At 45.5% G+C, this 24,274-nt stretch overlaps 2 protein-coding genes across 13 annotated transcripts; one reads left to right on the plus strand and one right to left on the minus strand.

The window, feature by feature from the left end:
- Positions 1-725: 725 nt before the first annotated feature.
- On the plus strand, positions 726-2,535 carry LOC120962021 (uncharacterized). Its single transcript, XM_073511188.1, has 2 exons — positions 726-1,955; positions 2,399-2,535. Exon 1 carries the CDS (start codon positions 740-742, stop codon positions 1,907-1,909), a length of 1,170 nt encoding a protein of 389 aa, XP_073367289.1. The 5' UTR covers positions 726-739; the 3' UTR covers positions 1,910-1,955; positions 2,399-2,535.
- A 10,809-nt stretch (positions 2,536-13,344) lies between these two features.
- LOC109741674 (uncharacterized) lies at positions 13,345-21,668 on the minus strand. Of its 12 annotated transcripts, none has more exons than XM_073511190.1 (8): positions 21,279-21,668; positions 18,938-20,107; positions 15,396-18,299; positions 14,852-15,109; positions 14,485-14,704; positions 14,074-14,243; positions 13,791-13,915; positions 13,345-13,708 (listed from the first exon to the last, which is right to left on the minus strand). In XM_073511190.1, exons 1-3 carry the CDS (start codon positions 21,582-21,584, stop codon positions 15,399-15,401), a joined length of 4,377 nt encoding a protein of 1,458 aa, XP_073367291.1. In that variant the 5' UTR covers positions 21,585-21,668; the 3' UTR covers positions 13,345-13,708; positions 13,791-13,915; positions 14,074-14,243; positions 14,485-14,704; positions 14,852-15,109; positions 15,396-15,398. The 12 variants fall into 12 exon arrangements, with proteins under 12 accessions (XP_073367291.1, XP_020156334.1, XP_073367290.1 ...); XM_020300745.4 differs by having other exon boundaries at positions 14,489-14,704; positions 14,806-15,109; XM_073511189.1 differs by having other exon boundaries at positions 14,806-15,109.
- Positions 21,669-24,274: the final 2,606 nt, after the last annotated feature.

Here is a 24,274-nt window from a genome sequence, read left to right on the forward strand (position 1 = left end):
TACTGTAAGCAGTATGTTCTTGCAGTTTTACAGATGATTTTTCACTATAAACATTTGAACTGTATGTGCACTAAGTGTGATGCACTATATGTAGTTCTGCAACAAAAAAAACTGATATATAAAATTTGGGTGGCCTAGGGTTTGAACCCAGGACCTAGGCAGAGAAGAGTCATGCTAGCTACCAGTAAGCTACGACCAGATTCTTGATATAAGTACATGAAAAAGCTACTAGTAGAAGCCTGCTGTACTCCCGCCGTTTCACGCTCTTACCCTGTGACTAGTACAAACTTAGGGGGTATATGTAAAACACTACGCGCCAGCCGCTGACAGTGGCCCTCATGCGTTAGGATACACCCGCAGATCTGTTTGCACCGTATGTGCTCGCAAAAACAAGTTTTGGCATCACTTTTCCGTATTTTGCAACATTAGGCACCAAACTGCACATCCTAAGCAACTTTATGTACCACCGGTGCATTTACCTCTATTAGAATTAAGCAGGTCTCTAGTTGTAGTTTGGTAAGAATTAGTGGCCATGTGAGAAAGTGTTCTGGGTTTGTATGCCCACGTGTGAGTCAAGGACTACTGCCAAGGAAGGAAGAAAATGAAGTTATGGTATTAAAAAAGGAAAATGATAATTTTAGGGCCAAAAAGGCAATTAGATTTTAAGAAAGGGTCTGATAAGGAATTCTCTCTTAGAAGAACACGCGCAAATCCAGCACATCACCCAGCAACAGATCCAATGAGTGAAATGACGAAGTCGGCAACGCACCGGAGAAAATTATCGCTGCCGACCACCATCATGGCCTCCTCCTCCTCCACCACCTCGTCCCCAAATCCCGTAGCAACAACCTCATCACCCTACTTCCTACCTGAGCTCACCCCCCAGATCGCGAGTTGCCTGACCACCCTCCAGGATTTCTTCGCCCTCCGTGCAACCTACCGGGATCTCCTCCCTCCGTCGCCGTCCAGCCTCGCCTCCCAAGCCCCCCACCTCCTCCTTGTCCCCGGATCTCGAGCCATGTTCCACCTCCCCCTCCGTCGTCGCCTGCGCTTCCGCCTCCCCCTCCATGATTTTGATCCTAACCCTGCCGCCTTCTACTCTTTCGGCTGTCGCATCGCCATGGCCAGCCCCAGCCACCATGAGATCAGCTTCGTCCACCTCCTCACAGGCGAGCAATTTCGCCTCCCCTATCCACCGACACCCTTCTGCCGCCTCCTCCTCTCTGGAGATCTCGTCCTTGCCTTCGTTCCAACAGTCGGCAGTGCCGTCCAGTACTGTCGTCTTGGGGATGTTGAGTGGCGCGTGGCGTCATGCACTGAACCGTACGTGCTTGAGGATTTGATCTTTCTCAAGGGCAACCTACATGCGCTGGTCAGATCTGAAGATGCCGGCGGCCTATGTTACCGTCTCGCCGTGGCCAATCTGTCAGACAAGAATACAGTGGAATTAACGTTTCTTGGAGATCATTTGGATACACAGGCTGCACATGGGAGTTCATATTTCTGTCTCGCAGAGTGTCTCGATGAGTTGTTGCTTATTAGCGCTGTTGGGGACTGCCCAGAGGAGTTTCATGTTTTCCGGTGGCAGTCAAGGGAGGGGAAGTGGACAAGGACTACTAGCCTTGGTGACTGCACATTGTTCTTGTCATACTTTTACTTTGTAGGCCGTGTTGTTCCGACGAAAGGAATGACATGCTTTTCAGGTTATTACTTTGCAAGTTGCCTTGGTCCAGATCATCCAGGAGTTCGAAGGGACTACTTATACTTCACAGATGCCAAAAGAAAGTGGATCGAGTATTCCTTGGCCGATGGATCTTGTGAGGAATTTGTTTCTGAGAACTTAGAGGGAGCCGCATTGTCCGATTCTGATTTCAGGCCACCTGTTTGGGTCTTTCCGAGCATGTGTTGATGCACTCATATGGATCACAGTGCTATGTGAAAGTTACTGTCCAAAGGTACAACTGCTCCTTACTGATTTGTAGTCCTTGTTTGGATTTCCCATGTTATTTTGGTGTATAACATATTTACGTGTCAGTCTCTTTAGCAGCATGTGTTACATACTGCGCATATCGTTTGAAGTTGCATATAAATGGACATGCTGCTAAGCTGATCCCTGAAATGTTGACAGTAATAATTTGCAAGTCTCAGTGACCAGTACTAGATCATGTTTTGCTGCTTTCTCTGCAGAGTTGCTCAGCAACTTGTAAGTGTACATGTATGCCCGCACCAGCTCGCAAGTTAGTGTATGCAAATTACTGAATCAACTCGTAATTCAGTGTGCAATCACTGGCATCCTCAGTTTTGTTGCCGTTCTCTTTTCAATTATGGTATGAGAATTCAATGTTTCATCCTCAATTAATATGGCATCTTATAGAAAGTCGTTTGTCTATGATGCCAGTGACCCAGAAGCACAAGATGATGCTACGTACCACCAGGAGGGGAGCATCTCCAACTCGGATGAGTGGTTATCAGGGTAATCGTTCACGCTGAAACCTACTCTCCAATAAAAGACATATATATTCTACTGTACATATACAATGTATTTTATCCGCAGCTATTTCAGCATGAGCAGAGTACCATGGCCTCTGAACATGGGTATGTAATGTCCGCGGCTTTGCGAATCTTTTCAACAAGCATAATACTGTTTCCCGGATGATTTGTAGTACCAGTATTTCATATCATTCCAGCTTAGACAAATAATGTTGGTTTACCGAGGCCATATTGGGCATATCATGTGCAAAACCTTAGGTGTCAATCTTTCAGGCTCACGGAATTCCCCTTCTTCAGTATGTGAGAGATGCTTCCTTGTTTTAGGGTGGGAGATGCGACCTGTTGTATTACATCATCATGCAGGCGACCCATGTTGCGACCTAATGAATTTAAGCAATAAAGTTGAGAATAGCGGAATAAGGTAAATGGCGATCAAACTGCACCCTAGTTGCAAAATCTGACAAATGCAGAGTAAGGTAATATCAAGTGAAGAACATGTAGCATTTATTAGATATGCAAACAAGCCAAGCAATTATTAGCTATCTTATTGGCACACATACAGCGATTCTGGGTGCACCATGAAAACAAGCATGTACATCACAAATACTGTACATTGGTCCGATGCCATCTCTAGCTGGCACTCAGAAATACAATAGCGAAAACAATGTGTATCATACTCCCATCACGATTATTCATTCTGTCATTCATTGTTCCATAAGACAAGAGAGTTCTGACCTTCGCCTTTGACTCCCGTCACGACTCAGTCTGACTGCTGTCTTAGCTGACCAGACCAACAGTTGTGCCATCCCACCTGGGATAAGAAGAAAGCTCAGAAATCTAAACTAGAGTTGCACCAATACGTAAGCAAAAGAAAGAAAGGGGTTACCCACCTGTACAAGCGCAGAGAATGTTGTCGCAACATCGATGAGTTATCCAGTCTCTGTCCCTGTTTATCAGCTCTTGATGAGAATGTGTTGACGATTTCACTTGCTCTCTCCGTACAAACCAACATATAGAGAAGCGGGTGGTTTCAATCCTGCAAAATGCACATAGTTGTTTTAATATCGATGGGTGCTAAGGAAGTTCGTATACTTATAACAGTTAGCACTTAGCAGTTCAGTCCTGCAACCAACCTGCTTTTCAGAAGCAGTATTCCATTCCATCTTCCCATGTTGAAAATCCACGGTGCTCACCCTCAGCTGTTGCTGCCAAAGAGAGCATACTGTGAGAAGAATTATCCATCTTTGCTTTTGAAGCCGAGAAGATACTTAAAGTTCAGCATACAGATTGAAATTAGCCAGAACAACGCAAACTATTTATTGGTTAACAAAGCTCAGTATATTGGAAGGTTCAGCAGTTCACTATGAACCTACGGAATGTGGCGGTCAACAGTTCACTATGTTGCATCTTTTCAGAACAAAGTCAGTCGAGTTCAATTGATACTAAAAATTTGCAGAGAAAAGCGTGGATGTTCTGAAACTTTCTCCCGCAAGGTTCCTTCCTTCCTCATCACAACTTTGCAGGTGCTAATGCCAGCAGAAATTTAACTTGCCTCTCCATGCTCTGCTATTACCGGCTTCACTCTTCAACCGCATCCTACCCTCTCCAACAATGAGTAAAACTTCCTCGCAATGCAGCTGCAGTTCAAGTAATTATTTCCTATTAAACCTTCAATCCTAAATCGTACTCCCTCTGTAACTTAATATAAGACATTTTTTGACACTGCCATGGACTCGAAAACGTCCTATAAAAAGTTATAGCGGGAGTAGTACATTTCTGCAGGCTTACATGTGGAAGTTAGCAAATATGACTGGATTTTCAGATATACGTGGGCTTGTTCAGGCCTCCTCCACTGGTTGTTGCCACTGGATCAGACCTACACTCCGATCAACCTACATAAAAACAATAGAAGAAAAACAACAGAATAAGCCACCGATGAACAGAGTGGATTCCAAAACCATGCAATATACTCAGAATCCACGGCGGAAAACGTACTTGAGCAAATTACTAAATTGGCAAGGGGGCAGTAGAGGAGCAAATTACTTACAGATGAACTAGAGCTCGTGGTGGTGGATCTCGACTCCCGCTGGTGCTGCCCCATTAACGAAATACTGTATATGGCGGAAGCCTCTGGTTCTGAATCCTATCACTCTTTCCCATGGCATTATAGGAGAGCCCCAGAATTGTATTGACAAAGGACACGAGAGCATTACAGTCTTCTCCAGATAAAAGAAAAATAATGCTCGGGACTCCAGCTTCACAGACACAGAGTTCCAATCGCCTGGAATACAAAACCGTCAGAATTCACTCACACCAGGAAACTACTGATGAACCACAACCAATGACGACGACAAAAGCATTACAGATTTCTCTTTCTAACCTCTGGCTGTTTGTTTCTTTTAGCTCTCCATGTTGCAGCCATCAATCCCAGCCTTCTTTTTCCTCTCCTAAATCGTTCCCCTGTTACCCTTCTGAATCAATAGTCCCCAACTGCCAGAGCTTCGCGGCAAACTCAGCTTAATAACAATACAAACAATTAATCAAAGTCCTTGTGCGCAAAATAAATAAAATTGAAAAGGACTAGCTAAAAAGAGTACAGAGAGAATGCATTGATCCAAACTGCAGTGTAAATCTACTTAACAGAAAAGCAAAATTAATACAAGGCAACAGAGCATGCAAATAACAAAGTATACACCAATGAAAAGTGAATTATCTATGCATCATTTGAATTCTGCAGTCATCACAAATATTGTAAAAGCATGTCCAAATGATGCCATAAGTAGCTAAGTGAAATAAAGATTACTAAGCTTTTGGGAGTTCCATACCATTATTTAACGTAACTGTCCGGTTGTGAGAAATCTTGTGAGCAGTCCAAGATGTAGAGTTCCTTCAAGGCCATAGTATTTTGCATGCTTCAGGCAGAGACATTCGAATTATGGAACACACCGTGACTTCCATTAGATGCCCAGTCGGCATCGGAGTACACAATCAGCCGGTGGTCGGAGGAGCGCCGTAGGTGGAGCATGGTGAAATGCGCCGTAGGTTTGATTGGGTCTTCTTGATGAGCTCATTGGCATCAAACTCATTGAGGACATCCTCAACCTCGTAGGCGACGGACTTAAATTTAGTGAGCCACCGCCCAACTGCTGCCCCATCTATTTCTCCTCGGCGCAGCCTATCGTCAGCATCATGCGTCACGGCCTCCAGATCTTTCATTTTCTCCTCCAAGCCTTCCACTTCGTCCTGGAAGCCCCACAGCAGAGCAATCTCCTCCTTCATAAGCTTGCTAGCGAGTTGTTTCCCCACAGCACTCACAGGCATGCCCCCAACCTCCGCCATTGCTGGCAGAGAGCTTTTGTTGCTCCCTCCGATGTAATGATACTATTGTGTTTGTGTGCAGAATGCCTGTGGGTGGACTAGTGGCTATCTGAGTTTGTAAATATTTATACCACTCTGTTTCTTAGGCTAAAGCATTTGCACTGATACCTGAAGTGCAGTGTGGTTCAGCTCTAAGAAACAAAGACATTACAGCACATGTTTTTGGAGTTTTGTGAGTTGCACGTCTCAGCCTTTGAGGAAAGGAACAAAGTTGAACAGCCGATGGCTTGTGATGGCCTCTCTGTAAAAGGAAAATGTGGGAAGTGAAATTCTGCGTTTAGTTTAGCCTGGGCACGAGAAGCGTTAAAATGATGATCTCAAAGTAGAATTGGCCCATGTAAATTAGAGAACATTCGCTTTTAAGAGTTGCAGATACATACATACTGACTATACAGGGAATTGCTCATAAGTTAAACTGAACATACAGGTAATTTGATTATAAGATCTACCAACTTGGAGCAGCCAATCACGACCGGAAGAAGACCGCGAGGGAGGTTCGGGCGAATACCTCAGGCGGCGTACGAGCGGCGATTCTCCGCCTCCGCGCCATCTGCTCCGCAGCGGCGTGCCCGACCAGCCGCAGCTGGTCCCGCATCCGACCGCCGTCCTCCCTGGGTACATGCGCCGTCAAAGTCCCACCTCCGCCGCCCTTCGTCCCCGAATCCATGGTCGCGGTAGATTTGGGTAAGAAGATGAGCTCACCTGTTTTTTTTTAATTAGTAACTGGCCAACACTACCGAAAAAGGCTTTCGCCCCGCTTTATATATAAAGTATAGACCAGCAGTGCCCGGTACAACCACACTCACCCATCACAAACGCACACACACCCAAGACAGGATATATAGGCATTGAGCGTAGCAACACACTCCCTAGCACTACAAGAGCCGCCGGGGGTTTCATCCGAAGAAGTGAAGCCGCATATGACGAACCGTGGGCTTCAAGGCGGTGCCTTCAGGGAGGATACGACACCGGAGCGCCGTCACCGCCTGATCCGAAGATCAGAGTTTCTTTGGAGTAACACGACGGGCAATGATAGCCGCGACGACGCCTTCAAGAAGGGAGCGATCTTCGTCGTCGCCGGTCCGTCCGAAGATAGAGTAGGTTTTCACCCCGGCCAACACTCACCTCCACCGAACGCCACACCCGGCTACCACGCCGCCCACACGGCCGTGGCATCCGGGCAACACCGAGGCACGAGCTCTGCCCATGAGCATCGTGCCACCACCACCAGGGCCACCGTCCCAGAATCCAAGACCTTGACACCAAGTACCCCGAGCCCCACCGCTACGCCAACCGCAGAGACGGGTGGAAAGGATCCGCCTTTCGCACCCCTGGCCGGTCCCAGCGCCGAGACCCAATAGGCCGGCCACAACAAGCCTCCATTAAGCCGTCCTACTACACCGGGCGCGTGACGAGCGCAGTCCAGCCGCCGGGCGCGAGACGGGCCGGTCCTGCTGCCGGGCGCAAGACGAGCACAGTCCTGCTGTCAGGGGCGGGACGGGCCGGTTGATGAAGCACAAACTAGCGAGATGCTAATTCGCGCGTGTAGATGGCCCGATCTTTCACGGCGATGCTTGATCAATAGTTCGTCCCTTGTTCCTCCTCGCAACCTTCAAGATAATTTTCACCCGCATACGAAAATACACGAATAAAAATAATGACCCCATTGGATCAGCACGTAGGCGTCGATGTGATGATCAACCCTCCGTCGGTAGTAAATTTTCCACGATAAAAAATCACAGATAATACACAAGATATCGTCCCCAATTTTCTGTATATATCCCCCCCTACCTGGCCGAAGCCATGTCTTTTTACATCAAACGGGCCAAGTCCCACGTGATTCCCAAGTAAACTAGGGATAAGGAAATATTTAAAATAAAAAGAATCCTAACAAGCCAAACAACGTGAACCTAATAACCTACTTCCTCCGTCTCATAATGTAGTGTAGTGTCAAAAAACGTCTTATATTATGAGACGGAGGGAGTAATTAACTATGCATGCATGTGGATCAGCATGTCACGTACATACGCGCCGTCGAGAAAGCCAGCTTGGAGGCGTACGGAAATTGGGCTCGACTAAAGGCAGTGTTGGCTCCTTATTAATCTCCGATATTTTTCTATAATGCGGCCGAATAGAGTGATACAATTTCCTTTGAATTTTGTTCTGCAAACTACCTTGATCTCTTGCCTTGTTGGGCCATGTTAATCCTCCCCAGCGTCCTATTTTTTTATAGTCCAAATCTGGTTGTATTATGTGTGCAGGACCATGTAGAACATCTCTTAAATCTAATGCATGCACCACGTCATTGGTCTTTGGTCTGTTAATTATAGAATTAACTCTCGATCCACACAACTGACGCAAATTACCATCCTTTCCTTGATGAAATAGGGCTGCATGCACTTCATTATTTGCTGTAACTTTTTCATGTCTTAATTCTGTAACTAGCTCAGCTTGAATAGTATCATCAGTCACCGGTACCATGGCCGTATCACCGGTCCTGCTGCCGGGCACGAGACCAGCTCGGTCCAACGGCACCAGGTGCGAGATGGTCGATGGACCGCAGCCGGGAGAAGGCCAGCCCTCCGGCGAGAGAAGCGAATGGACGCCGAGGAGAGGGGTCGAAGGCCAATACAGGCAGCCTTCAGATGGGCCGACGCCAGAACAATCTGGCCGCCGCCGCAATCAACCTGCCCCCACCATAGCAGCCGCCGGGCACGCACCTCCACAGCTACCACCACTGCGCCGCCACCCCGACCAGCCGAGGGGGCCTTGGTCAGGGCCGCCGCGCGCAGCCCTAGCCGTCGCGGCCCGCGCCGCCGAGAGGTCAGATCTGAAAGAGCCGCCGCGGCCGTCGTCTCCAACCTCCGGCCCGCACCACCACCACCAACTGCTGCGTTGCCAACACCACCTGCCGCGGCCACGGCAGAGGTGGCCACATACAGCCCGCGCAGCCCGCAGCCCGCGTCGCCTTGAGCCAGATCTGGCCGCGCTGGAGTCGCCGCCATCTCGGGCACAAGCGCGCCACTCGCCGAGCCGCCCACCGCGGGGAGGCAGGGACGGCAGAGCGCCGCACCCGCCCGCGGCGCCGCCCTGGAGCCCGGCCGCAGCACCACGACCCAGCCCGAGGCGCGGGCTCGCGCCAGCACCGCCCGAGCGGGGAGCCAAAGGGGCCCGCCGCCGCCGGCAACAGCAGGGCTTCGTCCGGCCGCGCCCCTGGGCGGCGCCGAGGGAGGAGGAGGGAGTGGCGGCGAGGGTTGGGGTTGGCCTCCGGGCCGCCTTGCGGGAGACGACGCGGAGGAGGAGCGGGACAGTTTGGTCGACAAGAAACTGCCAGCGAACGCCCTAGCTGCCGCACAATTTTGATCCTACGATGTGCTAGTTTGGATGACTTTTTCAGACTCAAAATTAAAGGAATATCATGATAGTTTTACGAAAAGACCACCCAGGTACTCCAAATACACTAAAATTGCCAGATGAACGTTCGCAAATGTCATCTCTTGTGGCGAACGTTCGCTAGATATGCCAACCCTTTTTTTAAGGCTTTGTTCACCTTTTTTTTACCTATGGAAATTAGATCTTAACCCACACATTACTTACCCATTTGATTATTTACCTCCCGAAAAATGATTGGGGCTTGGATCCATCCACCAGTGAGACAATCCTAATAAATCATAGAACTTTCAGTAAAGTGTGGCAAATAACTGTAGCAACGAGCACCAGCCACAGGAGTCCCAGCTGTGTATGAGCAGCAGCAGGCGGGAGTGATTAAAAAACTTAACGGAGGGGCGCGGGGCGGGGGGTCACCTTAGCTGTTCATCAGGCCAGGGCTTAGTGGGATGGCCAAGGCGGCGGCGTGATTACTGATTAGGGAAGGGACGTCGACCGGCGGCTGCATGAGGAAGAAGAAAAGAAAGGTTGAAGATGAACAGTATATGATCTGTTTTCGGTCGTATAATAAAGATGTAATGATTAACAAAAGTGACTGATACAAACAATTTTTTCATGTGCCTGATGTATAGGCGCTCCCGGGTTCCCGGCAAATAGGTCATTTCTAGCGCTGGCATTTCAACGCTTGAAGGCACCAAAACACTAGCGATCCAGAAAGTGCATAATGAATGGGTAGTGACTAGTGAGTGAGCTAATTGTCCACCATGAAAACCTACCTACTCCAATAAAAGACATCAGTAGTCTACCGTACATATATGATGTGTGTACAGTATCCACTGCTATTTCACCATGAGCAGAGCACCATGGCCTCTGAACATAGGTACGTGCGTTATACTGTATTTGTTATCTTAGTTGCTGCTACTTTGCTGTATTTTACTGATGATATTACAATGGAAGGTTGTAAGATCATACTTTTTTTTCTCAGAAAAGACTATGAATTAGAAGTTCATAAGGAACATCACCATGATTCATTGTGCATTTACATCATTTCTCGCTGCGGCTAGTCCCAAGACACACACATTCAGAACAGCGCCATCCTTCAGCCTGCCTACCACCCCGCAGCCAAGCTGACACTCGGAATACAAGAGAAACCATCAGCGATCCGGCAGAGTCAGTCCTTTTGTTGCATCTCCTGAATTCCTTACCGGCCCATCTCCACCTCTGCTTTCTGTCTTGACTCAATTTCTGATTGCATGCTGTCCAAACTGTGGCAAGATTGACGCTTGTGCTATGCACCTGACGTAAGGAGAAAACTCAGAAGATGTACAGTGGAGGTGCAGCAAAATGTGACTGGAAGAGAGGTGTGGTTACCATCTGGAGAAGGGAAGCGAATGTTGCTGCAACCTCACACATTGGTCTGCCACCAACAGTAACTGAAGATGTAATCCCCGTATCAATTATCAGCTCAGGATGTGAGTGTTTTCCCGTGTCTGAAGCAACATTCCTGCAAGAGGAAGCGCATCCAGCTCGGTCTGTTTCCCGGTCTCGGGCTGTCTTCCTGCAAGAGGAATTATCCATGTTAGCTTTGGATATTGAGGAAATAAGATAAGGTTCAGGAGTCGGGACACAGGTCAAGATTGGCCAGAACAATGCAAACAATTTATTGGGTTGACAAAGCTTGATTCACCACCATGACTTGCACACACCTAAGCTTGTACAATTCAGTCTCCCCGGTTAGGATTTCCGATTGGTTCTGCAATGGAGGAGAGACAACAGCTGAGCTTGTTTGTTTGATCTTTTCCTCGCACAGTACCTGAATGCATAGTCAGGAACAGAATTGCTTAAAATTTCAGATTTAAAATACAGAACTACAGATACATACCCGCACGGCCGCACAGTAGGTGAATCTGGGAAATAATCAACCTGCTAGTGTATTTGAACACAACCACGTCTTTTGCCAACAGGGATGTAACAAGGGCAGAAAACGCGTTTCGACAGACATAACTACAAGCTCTACATTATACTTAGAGATAAGTGCTCAGAGTTTTTCCAGATCATCACAACTCTTTTGAAAAGGAATAAGAGAAACTTGTGGTACTCTCTTCTTATAATGAATAAAAGAACTTGCGTCTTAGAACTGAACCTAAACAGTCAAGTTCGGTTGATACTTGCACTTTTCAGATTTCAGAGTGCATGTTCTGGCGTCCATGCTCAGACTATATCTTTTATCAGTCTGCAGAGCGGACCTGCAGAACGGATTTTCAGATTTGGGCTTCTTCATGCGTTCTCCGCTGCCTATCAAACCTGCAGCCAAGCTGACACTCGGAATACAAGAAAAAACATCGGCGATCCAGATCATTTTTGTTGCATCTCCTGGATTCCATATCAGCCCATCTCCACCTTCGCTTTTCGCCACGACTCAATTTCCAATCGCATGCTGTCCGAACTGTGGCAAGATCGACGCTTGTGCCGTGCACCTGAAGTAAGAAGAAAAGCTGAGAAGATGTACACTCGAGGTGCAGAAAAATATGACTCAAAGAGAGAAGGGGTGGCTACCATCTGCAGAAGAGAAGGAAGAGAATGTTGCTGTAACCTCCCACTTTGGTGTGGCACTAACAATCCAACTGAAGACACTCGTGCATCCAGATTGTTCTGTTGCCAGGGTTAAGCTGTGGAAGCATCTTGTGACAGGACTTATCCATGTTACCTTGGAAGTTGAGGAAATAAGAAAAGGTTCAGGAGTCAAGAAACATATCAAGATTAGCCAGAACAAATCGAAAACCAGACAGAGAAATGCAAACAATCTACTATTTGGTTAACAAAGCTTGATTCACCAAAGAAAGAGAAAAAAGAGAAAATGCATGACTTGCACACACCTAAGCTTTGTCTCCTCTATTAGGATCTCTGATTGGCTCTGCAGTGGAGAAGAGACCTGCAACACCTCAACTTCTTTGTTTGAAGGGCACTGACCTCTTGAGAACCTCGCATTATGATTTCAAGTCATTGTGCCAAATGGCATTTCAACTTCTCCTCAGAACAATACCTGAATGCACAGGAAGAAGATTGCAAAAAATTTGGATTCATACATATAGAATTACACACACATACCCGCACACTAGGGGAATCGGAGAAATAGTCCACCTGCTACCGCTAGCATATATTGAAACAAAACCACAACTTTTGCCAACAGGGATGTTAACAAGGGCCAAAAACGCGTTTCGACAGACATAACTGCAAGCTCTAATTAGAGACCACTACTCAGAGTTTCTTCCCTTATTAATCATAAATTCACAATCCTTTTGAGAAAAAATAAAAAAAATAGTTTTCAGAGTCCACCTAAACAGTCAAGTTTGATTGGTACTTACACTTTTCAGTTTTTGGAGTCCTCCTTTAGCTCTGAAACTTTCTCCTGCATGTCTCCTCGTCACCACTCTGCACTTGCCAGCAAACAGAAACTTTGTACTTACTCCTTCCACTCCGTTGTACAGAGTACAGACTCACAGGTGGAAATTAACAAATGTGGGCCTGTTCGTGCCTTCTCCACGGCTGCTGTTGCCACATGGTCAGACCTAAACTCTGATAAAAAATTGGTATGACTCGATGTGCTACTGCTGTCACAACCAACAAGATCGGCACTTGTACTCTGCTGCCTTCCCCCCTGAGATGGATAAGAACCAAGCTCAGAAAATGTACACCATCTGGAGAAGGGCAGAGATATCTCCCACTATCAATCTCGTTGTCCCTATATCAGCACTTGATGGGGGCGTGTCAAGGTTTCAGTTGCTCTGCATATGGGGCCATGTGTCAGGGATGAGAGGGAGCATCTCCAACTCGGCACCTCGGATGAGTAGTCATCAGGGTAACCCTTGGCTTGGGTAGTGACCTAATAATTGTTCACCCTTAAAACTACTCTCTCCAATAAAAGACACCAGTAGCCCACCGTGCATATATGATGTATGTATTGCATCACTGCTATTTCACCATGAGCAGAGCTCCATGGCCTCTGAACATAGTTACGTGCGTTATACTGTATTTGTTAGCTTAGTTGCTGGAGAGCTACTTTGCTGTAATTTTAGCAATCTTATAATGGAAGGTTGTAAGATAATACATTAACTTTTTCTCAGAAAAGAGAATATAAATTATAAGTTCATACGGAACATCACGATGATTCCTTGCGCATTTACATTATCTCACACTGTTGCTAGTCCCAAGACATACACAGTCAGAAGAGCAAAATACTTCACCCTGGCTATGAACACGCAACCAAGATGACACTCCGGATACAAGAAAAAAAAAACACCGGCGATCCCGCAGAGTCAGTCCAGATCCAGATCATTTTTGTTGCATCTCCTGGATTCTATATCGCCTATCTCCACCATCGCTTTCCGTCATGACTCAATTTCCGATTGCAAGGCGTCCGAACTGTGGCAAGATTGACGCTTGTGCTGTGCACCTGTAGTAAGAAGAAAGCTCAGAAGATGTACTACATTGGTGGTGCAGCAAAAACGTGAGTGAAAGAGAGAAGGGGTGGCTACCATCTGGAGAAGGGCAGGCAGAAAATGCTGCTGCAACCTCCCACTTTGGTCTGGCACCAACAGTCCAACTGAAGATGCCCGGGTTAAGCTGTGGAAGCATCTTGTGAGAGGCTAATCCATGTTACCTTAGGAAGTTGAGGAAACAAGAAAAGGTTCATTAGTCTGGAAACAGATCAGGATTAGCCAGAACAAACCGAAAACCAGGCAGAAAAAATGCAAACAATATAGTATTTGGTTAACAAAGCTTGATTCGGCAAAAAAAAAACTCATGACTTTCGCACACCTAAGCTTTGTCTCCTCAATTAGGAGGATCTCCAATTGGCTCTGCAGTGGAGTAGAGACCGGCAACACCTCAACTTGCTTGGTTGAAGGGCTCCGACCTCTTGAGAACCTCGTATTCTGATCTCAAGTCATTGTGCCAAATGGCATTTCAACGTCTCCTCGGCACAGCACCTGAATGTACAGGAACAAGATTGCTTAAATTTTGGATTCATGCATACAGAATTACATATACATACCCGCACACTAGGGGAATCGGGGAAATAGTCCACCTGCTACTGCTACCATATTGAGACAAAACCACAACTTTTGCCAACGGGGATGTTAGCAAGGGCCAAAAATGCGTTACGACAGACATAACTGCAAGCTGTACATTAGAGACCACTGCTCAGAGTTTCAGTTTTCAGTTTGATACTTACACTTTTCAGTTTTCAGAGTCTACGTATCTCTCCCTTTTGCTCTGAAACTTTCTCCTGCATGTCTCCTCGTCATCACTCTGCACTTGTCAGCAAGCAGAAACATTCTACTTAGTCCTTCCACTCTGTTCTAGAGAGTACAGAGTCACAGGTGGAACAAATGTGGGCCTGTTCGTGCCTTCTTCAGGGCTGGTGTTGCCACATGGTCAGACCAAAACTCTGATAAAAAAATTATGCAAAAAAATACGGATTAGCAGAGCAAGCTCCAAAAATCCATGGCAGGAAAATATAGCTGATCAAAACATTGAATCAAAGCGAACCTTGCTGCCGCACCGCGGTTGGGTCAGAAGGCAGCAGTAGACTTACATTACAGAGAGCACTAGATTGACATTATGGTAGGTTGCTGCAACAGCCTCCGACTCTCCATTGCTTTGGTTACAAGGTCATTCCCGATAGGAAAGCTCCAGATTGACATTACAGAGAACACTAGATTGCCTGGAATACACCACCGTCAGGCTTCACAAGTCACCACCGCCAGACAAAGACATAACTCATTTCTCCAGAATCCAGATAACTTTGCACTTTTTATTTGCTTTAGCTCTCGCGTCTTCACAAGTCACCCTCCTGTATCAAACATTAAGTTACCCTCCTGTATTCATGTAAAAACATGTACAAAGAGAATCCAATGATCCATATTAGAGATTAGAGAATATCGTGGTAATAAGATATCTACTCATTGGTAAAGCATAACTAATTAACGCGATGGAGCACACAGATCAAGTATGAACAGACACCAACGGATGCATCCTTTGAAATAATTCCGAGGTCATCACGAATATTGCAAAAGCATGTGCAAATAAAGACATAAGTAACTAAGAGGAACAAATCTTTACTTTTGGGAATTGCATACCTCTCATTCTTCTGGTACATGTAACGTCACTTCCGGGATGTGAGAAATAAGGCCTGCATCCTCCCCTTGGCACCTCTCGACCAGAATCGGAGAGCAGCAAATGTAGAGTTCCTTCAAGACTGGAAGGTTTTGTATGCTTTGAGGCAAAGATATCAGGTTGGGACAATCCATGATGTTAAATTCTTCCAGGGAAGTGAGTTCTTGTAGCCATTCTGGCAGCATATGTAGGCGTTGGCACTCCTTCAAAGTTAGGACTCTGAGAGCAGTAAGCTTCTTCATGCTCTCTGGCAAAAATGTCAAGTTGGGGCAATCAATGATGTAAAAAATTTGCAGGGAAATCATCTGTCCTAGGCATTCTGGCAACATAGCTAGGCCTTGGCACTCCTCTATCCAAAGCTCTGTTAAAGAAGTAAGGCCCTTCATGCTTTCAGGCAAAGTTGTCAGGTTGGGACAATTGATGATGGAAATGTCTTGCAGGGTAATGAGCTGCCCTAGGCTTTGTGGCAACACAGCTAATTCTTGGCACTTCTTTATATACAGATATGTTAAAGAAGTAAGGCCCTTCATGCTTTCAGGCAAAGTTGTCAGGTTGGGACAATCCTGGATGAGAAGACGTTGCAGGGAAATGAAGCACCCCAACCATTTCGGTAGTGACTCCAATTCCTTCAGTGACTTCAAAACTAGGCTTTTTAGAGAGGTGAAGCATCTAATGACCTCTGGCAATGCCCTCAAGCCCTTGCAGGATTCAACTTGAAATACTTCAAGGGTGGGGAAGTGATGAAGTCTATCCCAATTGTCTGGAGAAAAACTGCAATTTTTTATTACCATTTCAAAAGGAAGTGCAGAAGATGAAAGCTTCCCAAATCCTCCTTCTGCAATAATCTCATCAGTGTTTTCCAAGTACCAAATCATACTTCTTGGCGGATATGGCAGAAACTTCAATTTTGGGCAGTTCGACAGACACAAAGAGTGCAAATTCGGAATTAAGAACTCTTCATTTTCTTCACCTGACCTTGTTGTCAAGAATTCAGCCAAGTTCTCCATCGACTCTAACTGTATCGATCTTAATTTTACACAGGGTCTGCCGTGCCCAAAGAATTCCTTGCCTATTTTCCTGATGTTGGGCATTTTCTTCATACATATGCATCTTAAATTTGGTAGCTGCCCAAACGGAGGAAGAGTATCACATGTTCCTAAACCATAAAGGCGGAGGAAGGTGAGAGAAGGGAGGTAGGAAGAGATGTCAGACATCCATTTAGGAAAATCCTTGCTCATATACCCGAATAGATAAAAAAATTCAAGAGTCCGGGGAGGTGTGAGCTTCTCCAACACAGATTTACCCTCGCCTCCATTGGTTCCCCAGCGAAGAGATAGTTGCCTCAGATCTGATTTATCACGCAACTTTGCTCTCTCCGCGTCTTCTGGATGCTTGACATTCTGAAGCTCTTGAACATCCAACTCATAACAAGTCAAATCTGCAAGTTCCACTATACTGCTGCATCCTTTATTTTCTCTCTGTTGTACAACATGCTCTATTTCTTCTGAAATAAGAAGATGCTTTTTAATTTCCCCAACGTGTGCCATCACATCAGGAACTCCTTGCATGGCCTCAAATCGAGTGAGACTTGTCATTTCAGCAATGCTATTTGGCAAGGCATCGAGGGATTCTGTACAAGATATGTCCAATGATTGAAGCTTAAGGTCACCGAACGAGGGTGGGAGCTTATCAAGCCTCATACAATAAGACAAATTGAGGCACCTCAGCTTAGACAATTTGCAGAATGACTCGGGCAGTACTTGCAGCTTGCAACAACTTGTTAGGTTCAAAGAGTCAAGCTCAAAAAGGTGACCAAAACATTCAGGGAGTTCCATGAGCTCATGGCAGTCAGAAAGATCTAAGAACTTTAGATGAATAAGTTGGCAAAATGATTCTGGCAGCAATGAAACCTTGTAGCAATCAGAAACGCTCAAAAACACAAGCCTTTGAAGGTTGCCAAAATCTTTTGGTAGGTTTTCTAGCTCGTGGCAATTTGATAGGTTCATATGCTCTAAAGACTGGAGTCTAAGATTGTCAGGTAGACTGGTTATCTTGGAACAACCAGACAGGTTTAGAAAGATGAGTTTCAAAAGAGTGCCAAATTTATCAGGGAGCTTTTTAATGGTACGACACTCAGAAATGTCTAGGTGCCGTAAACAAGTTAGCTCGTAGATGGACTCGGGTAACTCTTGGAGCATGGAACACCCCAATAAGTTGAGGAAAGAGAGTTTGGAGAGCTTCCCAAGTGACGCCGGGAGCTCAGTAAGGCTGACATTACCAGATAGATCCAGATAACAAAGCTTGTTGAGGCTACAGATAGTGTCAGGCAATGTTTCAAGTGCACATTTGGATAGAATTAAAGTTTGCATGTGTTTTAGTGTGTGGAAAGACTTTGGAAGTGATGTAATTGGCAAGGATGTGGCATCAAGGTACCTAAGCAGCTTCGATTTATGAATGGACGATGGCAGTACCACGTTGCTTGAAGTGGATTGCCCCCCAACTGAACTTCCATGAAGGTCTAAGTTGCTTGAAGTAGATTGCCTTCCAACTGAATGCCCACTTAAATCCAGCACACGTATGTACTTGGATCGAGAAAATGCCATTTTGGGAAGTTGCAATTTTCCTGAATACCTAAAATGGAGGGTTCTAGCTGTGGGTGGCAGGTCTTTGAAAACCGTGGTTTGATTTTGGTAGTTGATCAATTGTGCATGCCGGCAATAACGAGCTCTATTCCAGCCCCTTGGTTCGGTAGCATCAGCGTTCAAAATGATGAACTCTTTGGAAGTAATTACTGATGCAAGATCATGCACCAAATCATGCATGGTGAACTTTTGAGAAGTTTTGGCATGCATTGGACCTGGATCAACCTGGAAAAGTAAATATTGTAAGCTAAAATGTAGAATCCTTTGAACAGATTAGGTATAGTTATAAAGTGATTAGTCGCTATTTATCCAATCACTATGTTCTAATATTATTGAAATAGGTTGTTCGCACTTTTAACATAAAGTGGGAAATGCTAGAGTCAAGGAAAAAGAAGAGACAATAGAAATGTTTGCTCCAATTAATATGATATACCTCAGTAAAAAAATCAACATGGTATACATAACTAATTTCTTGGTATGTTTTGTCTACCTGTTACATATACTCCCTCCGTCCCAAAAATCTTGTCTTAGATTTGTATAGATACGGATGTATCTAACACTAAAACATGACTAGATACATCCGTATCTAGATAAATCTAAGACAAGAATTTTAGGACAGAGGTAATGCATAGCAGGTGGGAAATACTAGCTAAATGCTATAGTTTCAAATACGACTTCAATAGAGAAAGTGTTTCAAATTTATGTCTTGAAAAGTAGTATTACTAAAACATAATTCAATTCATTTACATGTATTCAACTGAAGATAATAAACAGTAAACATCAACGAAAAACCTACAATCTGAGTATATATTACTAGAGAGAGAGAGAGAGAGAGAGAGAGAGAGAGAGAGTTCAACACTCACCGAGGATGACCGTGAAATATGAAGAAACGACATCCCAAGAAGATAGTTGATACACCTTTCACCATCATCATGTGCCTTAATGTATCCGAGAGCGGTCCATTGCTGGATTAGATGGTGCTGATCCATCACAGAACCCTTGGGGAAGACCGCCAAATATGTGAAGCACATTTTAAACTCAAGCTTCATGTAGCAATAGCTAAGCATTAGACGCTCTAATGCCTTGTTTTGATGTTCTTCTCTCAAACCCAAGTCAACTTTGGTGTCTCTTATATCTTCCCATGCCTCAACAGTCCTTCGCTCAAACATTACTTGCCCAAGAGCATTTGCCACGATTGGTAACCCCCCACACTTTGCTGCAATTTCCCTTCCAATTTCTTGCAAACCACTATGGTCATCATTAGGTCCAAGTGCCCTTTGCTTCATTACTTCCCAGCAGTCATCAGGTGATAAAACACCCAAACTGATTTGGTCAGACTCAGGCACAGGGCAGATTTTCTGGTCTTTCGCAAGAAAACCAGTGCTAAGTGTTTGCACTATGCTCTGGTTGCGTGTAGTTACTATAATCCTGCTACCCTTGCATCCATATTGCAACATCCGCTTCAACTCTTCTAGGTTATTTCCATCTTCTTCCCAGAGATCATCTAGAACAATCAAGTATCTTATTGTAGAAAGTTCTTTTTTCAGATTATCATGTATAAACTGCAGATCACATTTGTCAAGGTTGATATTGCTATTTAATCTTCTGATGATTCTACTCCCAATTGTGTGCAAATCAAACTGCTCAGACACATGAACCCAAATTTGGACATCGAAGACACTGACCCTCTTATCTGCCAAAACTGCTTCAGCTAATGTTGACTTTCCAATACCACCAAGCCCAATAATTGGAATGATGGAGATATCCTCATTAGCTTCACTTGTCAGTAGCAGGTTGATTATCTTCTCTTTCTCGGTGTCCCTCCCCACCATTCCAGTTTTCATGCCTTGAGTACTGCAAGCTGCAAAAGTTTCCTTGTTTCTGCTCCCCTCTGCCCTTGCCACATGACGCACAAGATTAAGTGCCTGACCTTCCTTTTCTATTTTTTCTATTTTCTCCCTCACGGTCTTCATATTATGGGCTATGGTTGACCGCTGGAAGAGTTGATTGTTCCCAGAAAAGAATAACTTGACCTGTAAAATCAAAGAGAGTGAACATCATTTGACATATTTTTGCTTCATACTGTCAGGTTTCATGAAAAAAAATGCATCAAGACAGTCTCTAAGAAGTTCAGAATGAAATGCTCTCAGCATGAAGTTCAGAATGAAAAAAAATACCATAGAAATTTCTACCGTTCGATGGCCCCTGCTCGCAGCATGCGGGCCGCGAGTCCGGCCGGGCGTGCCCTCACGCCGCTGGAACTGCTTCCCCTTGTCCTACATCGGCACGCCCACCGCCGCCCTCTGCTTCTGCTCGCTAACGCAGTCTTCCTCCGCAACCGCGCCATACCGCCGATCTGCGTCTCGTGTCCCGGCCGTAGCCGCCGCACCCACAAGGCCACAACCGCGCCGGCGGAGACGATAAGGTTCGCTCTATGTTAGGTTAGGGGAAGATGGGCTGACTAGACTGGTTTCGGCCCATAACGTATCCTCAGAAAATGGGTTCACAAAAAGTTGGAAAATGCTGGGTAAAAGTTCGAATTAATTCTAAAATGCCACTCATGATTACCCGTGTACCCAAATGGCACTCAAAATTTCCTGGTTTCAAATATGCCACTAAATATTTGCAACGGGTGCAAATTTCCACTTCCATCAATTTAACTTACAAATTCAAAGTATTCACAAGGAAAATGCCCTCACTATGGAGTTACGAGTTGTGGATAGATTGGACTTTTTTGTACTCAATCGTGTACTTACTGCCTCTTGCCTACGTTCCTTTATTGGCTATGTATCGTGAAAAAAATGATCCGCACATAATAACATGTTTACGCAGTCGCTCATATACACGCGCATACTCTCATCCTTATAAAAACACACACCATATCCCTATGAGCAATAAATCCAGGAATAAATATGAGCAGCATGACTTAAATCCTGATGGGCTGAAGATACCACTGTCCATCTAACCATCCAAGCACATATTGGTTCGCTTATCCATATGAATATGAACTGTATTTGGTAATACATGTACAAACATTAAACATTGCCAACAAAGCCTGAAATAAACTTAGAAAAAAAACACGATCTCCCGTGAGACATCTATGACTTAAACCTCAGTGGACTGATTATGCCATAAGAGTCTTTTACAAACAAACTTGAAAGGCAAGCTCGAGAAACAAACAAAAAACACTTGCAGGCTGAGTACCTTGGACCGGGTCTTCTGGACGAGCTTGGTAGCGTCCAGGTCGTCCAGGACGTCCTCAATGTCGTAGGCGACTGCCTTGAACTTGGCCAGCCACCGCCCAACGGCTTCTCCATCCCTTTCTCCTCGACGCAGCCTATCATCGGCGTCCCGCATCAGGGCATCCAGATCTTCCATCTTCTCCCTCAAGCCCTCGACGTCGTCCTGAAACCCCCACAACAGAGCGATCTCGTCTTTCACGAGCTCGCCCAGCTTGCTGGCGATTTGGTTCCCGACGGCTCTCGCGATCAGCCCCCCAACTGCGGCCATGGCGTTCACACCCACCAAACTCTTGCTCTCTCGCACAACAAGAATGTGTTGTGTTTGTGAGGCAAAGGCAGAGATCCAGATCTGGCAGTCCAAGTGACTAGTATTAGACTGGGTCGAGTAGTCTCAGTTATTAGTATTTTTCTTACTGGAACCGTGAGCCCGCTTTGTTATTTTATTTTTACCATCCGAGATGCAACCTCGGGATTCCACGGTGAAGCAGCGTGCGTGCCACAGCGCGTGCGATGTTCAATGTACTTTGTAGTTTGGCGTGTCTACTTTCATCGATTTTAGTTTTTTTTTTCTACTCCGGGAAATACGCTATCTTGCCCAGGTCTCGAAAACAAACGGAAAAATAGCTAAAGTAGTCGTACCATCACCTCTCTCAAAGTATTCCTGACCGTCATGTGAACCTCGAGTATTATAATCGAACCTCTAAACGTCTTTTTGCGGTGAACGTCCAACGTCTGTAGTATTTGAATCGATGTAGCTCTCGAGACATGTCACGTGAGTATGCGCATGTGACGGTACTGCCATTGTTTCCGCTACATGTTCATGGAAAATCGTTTCAAATAAATGGCGACATCCCGCAGCAAAATTTTCAAAATACCTACCTCCCATGCCATGCGTCGTTAACAAGCTGGCTTCCGCCATGGACTGGACATTCCACCCAAAGGCCGTCCGGGACGTTTGGGCGACAGTGGATATATGTATACATTATAATTGGTTTGATGCCAACGTTCGGTAAGCCAACATTTGGCAAAATCAAAAGTTGCCAAAAATTGACAAGTTTTCATAAGATTGACAAGAGAAGTTGATAGCCAATCAATCACTAGTCAACATTGTCAAATGTTGGCATACCAACTTTCGGCATCCAACCAATTATGCTCTATAGTAAAGTTCGATCATCAGCCGGTAATTCAATTACATGCAACAAACTGCAGAAGTAGCGCAAATAAATACATTGAGACAAAGATTTGTTCACAAGTTTTAGAATGATTCGAGGCAACATAGTCTATCCTCCAAGGATCAAATAATCACATAATCACACGAGGCACAATACCTGAATTTGTTAACAAGGTTCATTGTACATTGGCTAATCACAGGAGTATGACTACAATCGTTCAGTCCCGTTGGTACCACTACAACACCGCACATGGCGACACGGCGACACCGGGCTAGGTACCACCTCACATCCTCGACCACTCTCGCATCCTACATCCTGGTCTCTCCAAGCCATCGACCATCCCGTTTCCCTTGTTGCGGCCTCTCCTATCATGGCTGTGGCGATGCATCCTTCTCCCCTGAACCACTCTGCCCGGGGAGCCTGCTCTGCCCCCTCCCTCTCTTGCCTCACTTAACTCCCCACCCCCTTCCATGTGGCGACCTTTGCCACTCGTGGCTGCACCCTGCTCTCTTGAACCTCTCTGATCGTGAGCATGATCTGCCCCGCTTCCTCTATCGGCTCGCACAACTCCCTACACCCTCCCGTCGGGTGTGGGAACACTTGGCTTCGGGTAAGGTGGCACCGGTCATTGTTCTGTTCTCCTCGCCTTCCGTTAGTCCGCTTCCTCAACATCCTCTGTCTTTGCAGCAACTTCTCATGGCAGTGAAATTTCGGGTGGAAGTCTACAATGATAACGTATATGGGCGTTGTGCCCCATCCTAAAGCCGTTGCAAGGAATTTTATATCCCCATTGCATCTTTTTGACTTTCTCTTCTTCGCTTCGCATGTTTATTTCTCCAAACCCGGGTTAGTGAGGCATGGTCCTCTTCTCTTGCGGAAGTACTCCCTCTTGTAGGGCTTCCTCCTTGGATAGCGAACAAAACACTGAAGAAAGAGTTGCTACCACAAGGTCCTGTTCAATAGGTCTAATGTGGAAGAATGGGGTCATTTGAAGCGGCGGTTGTTGTGTCCAATGTGTGTTGGCCGATGGTTAAAGTGATGTTGTTGTTGCTCTCTCAGTGGTTGTCTATATGATGTCATCTGGCATAATGTGATGCCTCGACGGCTTCCCTCTTTTGCCAGTGATGTCTTGTATGTTCTCATGACACAACTTGTGCTTCATCACCAAGCCACTATTGTTCTTGTTGTCTAGGTGGTTGATTCCTGTGTTATGTTGTAACTATGTACTTGATTTTTGTGTTTCTTGTTTTCTTGCTTCGGCAAGGTGTATTGCCCCTGGGGCAGTCAAGGTTTTTGATCTAGTTTCCCTTATAAACTTGACCAGACTCTTTCTGAAATGAGATAATATTTAGGCAGGAATGCTCCCCCCTTTGTCTGTTCCAAAAAAACGTGCATTGTCCGCCATTTTTTTTATTGTGCATTGGTCACCAGAACGCCGTCACATGCCGTTAGTTCTCCTTGTGCATATGTGATGTGATGTTGGCCTACGTTACGTTGTGTCTCTACCCTTGTCGTATATTAGGAGGCCTGAGATATAAGTGTCATGCTAGGACATGGCTTTGATATCTTGTCTATAAACATCTATGACTCAAAGTCCAACTGCAAACTATCTTATACAAAATATTCTACACAACTTCAACAAAAAGGCCATCTTGGAGGGGCTGTGACTTAACACAGAAGATAAACTCTCTTCACCCTATTCTCCTCAACAATCGATTCGTCAACCAATGCCGATTACTCGTGGTAGATACTTGAAGGCGATCTCCTAACCTTTACAGACTTCTTC

Source organism: Aegilops tauschii, chromosome 3, assembly GCF_002575655.3.
Source record: "Aegilops tauschii subsp. strangulata cultivar AL8/78 chromosome 3, Aet v6.0, whole genome shotgun sequence".
NCBI classification, from domain to species: Eukaryota; Viridiplantae; Streptophyta; class Magnoliopsida; order Poales; family Poaceae; genus Aegilops; species Aegilops tauschii.

Excerpts from the sequence above, each read along its gene's own strand:
- LOC120962021 (XM_073511188.1), top strand. The coding sequence starts at position 740 with ATGAGTGAAATGACGAAGTCGGCAACGCACCGGAGAAAATTATCGCTG.
- LOC109741674 (XM_073511190.1), bottom strand. The coding sequence starts at position 21,584 with ATGGCCGCAGTTGGGGGGCTGATCGCGAGAGCCGTCGGGAACCAAATC. Across the intron at positions 20,108-21,278 it reads TCCAGAAGACCCGGTCCAAG|GTCAAGTTATTCTTTTCTGG; the intron begins GTACTCAGCCTG and ends TTGATTTTACAG. Across the intron at positions 18,300-18,937 it reads ATATTTCACGGTCATCCTCG|GTTGATCCAGGTCCAATGCA; the intron begins GTGAGTGTTGAA and ends TTACTTTTCCAG.